General features: G+C 33.9%; 1 protein-coding gene across 1 annotated transcript; it reads left to right on the top strand.

The window, feature by feature from the left end:
* Positions 1–172: 172 nt before the first annotated feature.
* LOC126909905 (uncharacterized) lies at positions 173–1,567 on the top strand (the record flags this gene model as incomplete). Its single annotated transcript, XM_050692315.1, has 2 exons — positions 173–718; positions 801–1,567. Coding segments are annotated over exons 1-2 (1,101 nt in total), but the record flags the coding sequence as incomplete, so codon positions are not given.
* Positions 1,568–1,583: the final 16 nt, after the last annotated feature.

The following is a 1,583-nucleotide window of genomic DNA, read 5'->3' as shown; positions in this document are numbered from 1 at the left end:
TATATATTGTAGTGCGACCCTTGGTAGTTCCTCTAAGGGAATATAAATTAAATAGGAAACTTCAGTACCTAAGGTAGATATTGCCTAGCCAGCTATCCCCCGTTGGTCCCTTAGAATACTGTCGACGGGCATTTAGGCTCAACCCCTAAATAGCGATGTAACAATAGGTGGAGGCGCCGATCTCTCTGTTTTATTTTAAACTTTCAGTGAGGGATCCCCCCCTAAGTGTACTACAATTTTTATATACCGCTTTTCACGGTTAATTTATAAATTAAATATTTTTTATTTATTATTGGCTCACTTTATTATAATAGTAACAATTGTATAGTTAGGTATAACTATAAATTAAGTCTTTGAGTTACATAATCTTTTATATACGTTTATATGCCTCTCTATAGTTATTATTTAAAACGCACCTTTAATAATCAAACTTGTAGAATTACCGAAAGAGTTTGGAATCTATTAGGTTTTGATAGTAATATTTTGGAACTAACACCAGATCAGGTTATTAGTTCATTTGGAAAGAAAAGGGGTATTTCTGTTTCTAAGGCTTTTGATCATACCGCTTTTATAAAATTTCCAGTAGGAGCAACTTTAATTTACGAAAGCACTATATTCGAAGTTTATAAACGAGAAAGTAAACGGCAATATTTACCGAAACAGTTACAACAAATCTCCCTTTTAGAAAAAATTGAAATTTTAAAAAAAGATACGGAAGGTTATTATTTTTGTNTTACCGAAACAGTTTCAACAAATCTCCCTTTTAGAAAAAATTGAAATTTTAAAAAAAGATACGAAAGGTTATTATTTTTGTTATTGTACAAAAGGGGAATTACTTAATATTTTGTCATTTTTAAACGCAGAACAGCCGATTAATAGTCACACTAAAGATTTGATAAATAAATTACGTTCTGTTTTCAAACAACCACCCCTCTCAGAAAAATACGAATCTGATTCGGACTCCGAAGCAGAAAAACTTGATAAAATTCCAAGTACTCTGCCGGTTCCACTAAGCACAAAAAGCGCTTCTTCGAGTGAATCGAACACCCCTACCGATCTCGACAAAACCGTTGTCGAATTTCCTTTAGCTAAACCATCAGAAATTTCACGCGAGGTCACCGTAGAACCTAAACCTATTTCTGCGCAATCAAAACTTTTAGAAAATAAACCAGTTAAATTAATAACTACTATGGCCATAAACGCAATTAGAACACCCCAAACATTTTCAGGAAACTTAACAGAGGACGCGGATAGATTCTTCGTTAATTTCGAAAGGGTAGCAACCGCTAATAGGTGGGATGACGCGGAGAAATTAATAATGTTGCCCCTTTCATTATGTGACACGGCTCAAACGGTTTTTGAGGCTATCGAATCCGAAAACCCAAACTTAAATTGGCATGAGGCAAAAAATACAATGATAAAGTTTTATAATTCAGACGCACGACTTCGAATGAGGCGTCAAAATTTAGAATCTAGGAGAAAGAGTGATTCGGAAACAGTAAAAGAGTATTTGCTAAAAATAAAAGAAGAGTGCAGGAGAATAGATAAAAATATGGCAGAAAGGGAGGTAATAAGGTATATTT

Source organism: Daktulosphaira vitifoliae, unplaced genomic scaffold (genome assembly GCF_025091365.1).
Source record: "Daktulosphaira vitifoliae isolate Bord-2020 unplaced genomic scaffold, ASM2509136v1 Scaffold_1977, whole genome shotgun sequence".
NCBI classification, from domain to species: Eukaryota; Metazoa; Arthropoda; class Insecta; order Hemiptera; family Phylloxeridae; genus Daktulosphaira; species Daktulosphaira vitifoliae.
The sequence above is the reverse complement of the archived record's forward strand: the minus strand, read 5'-3'. Positions and strand labels throughout refer to the sequence as shown.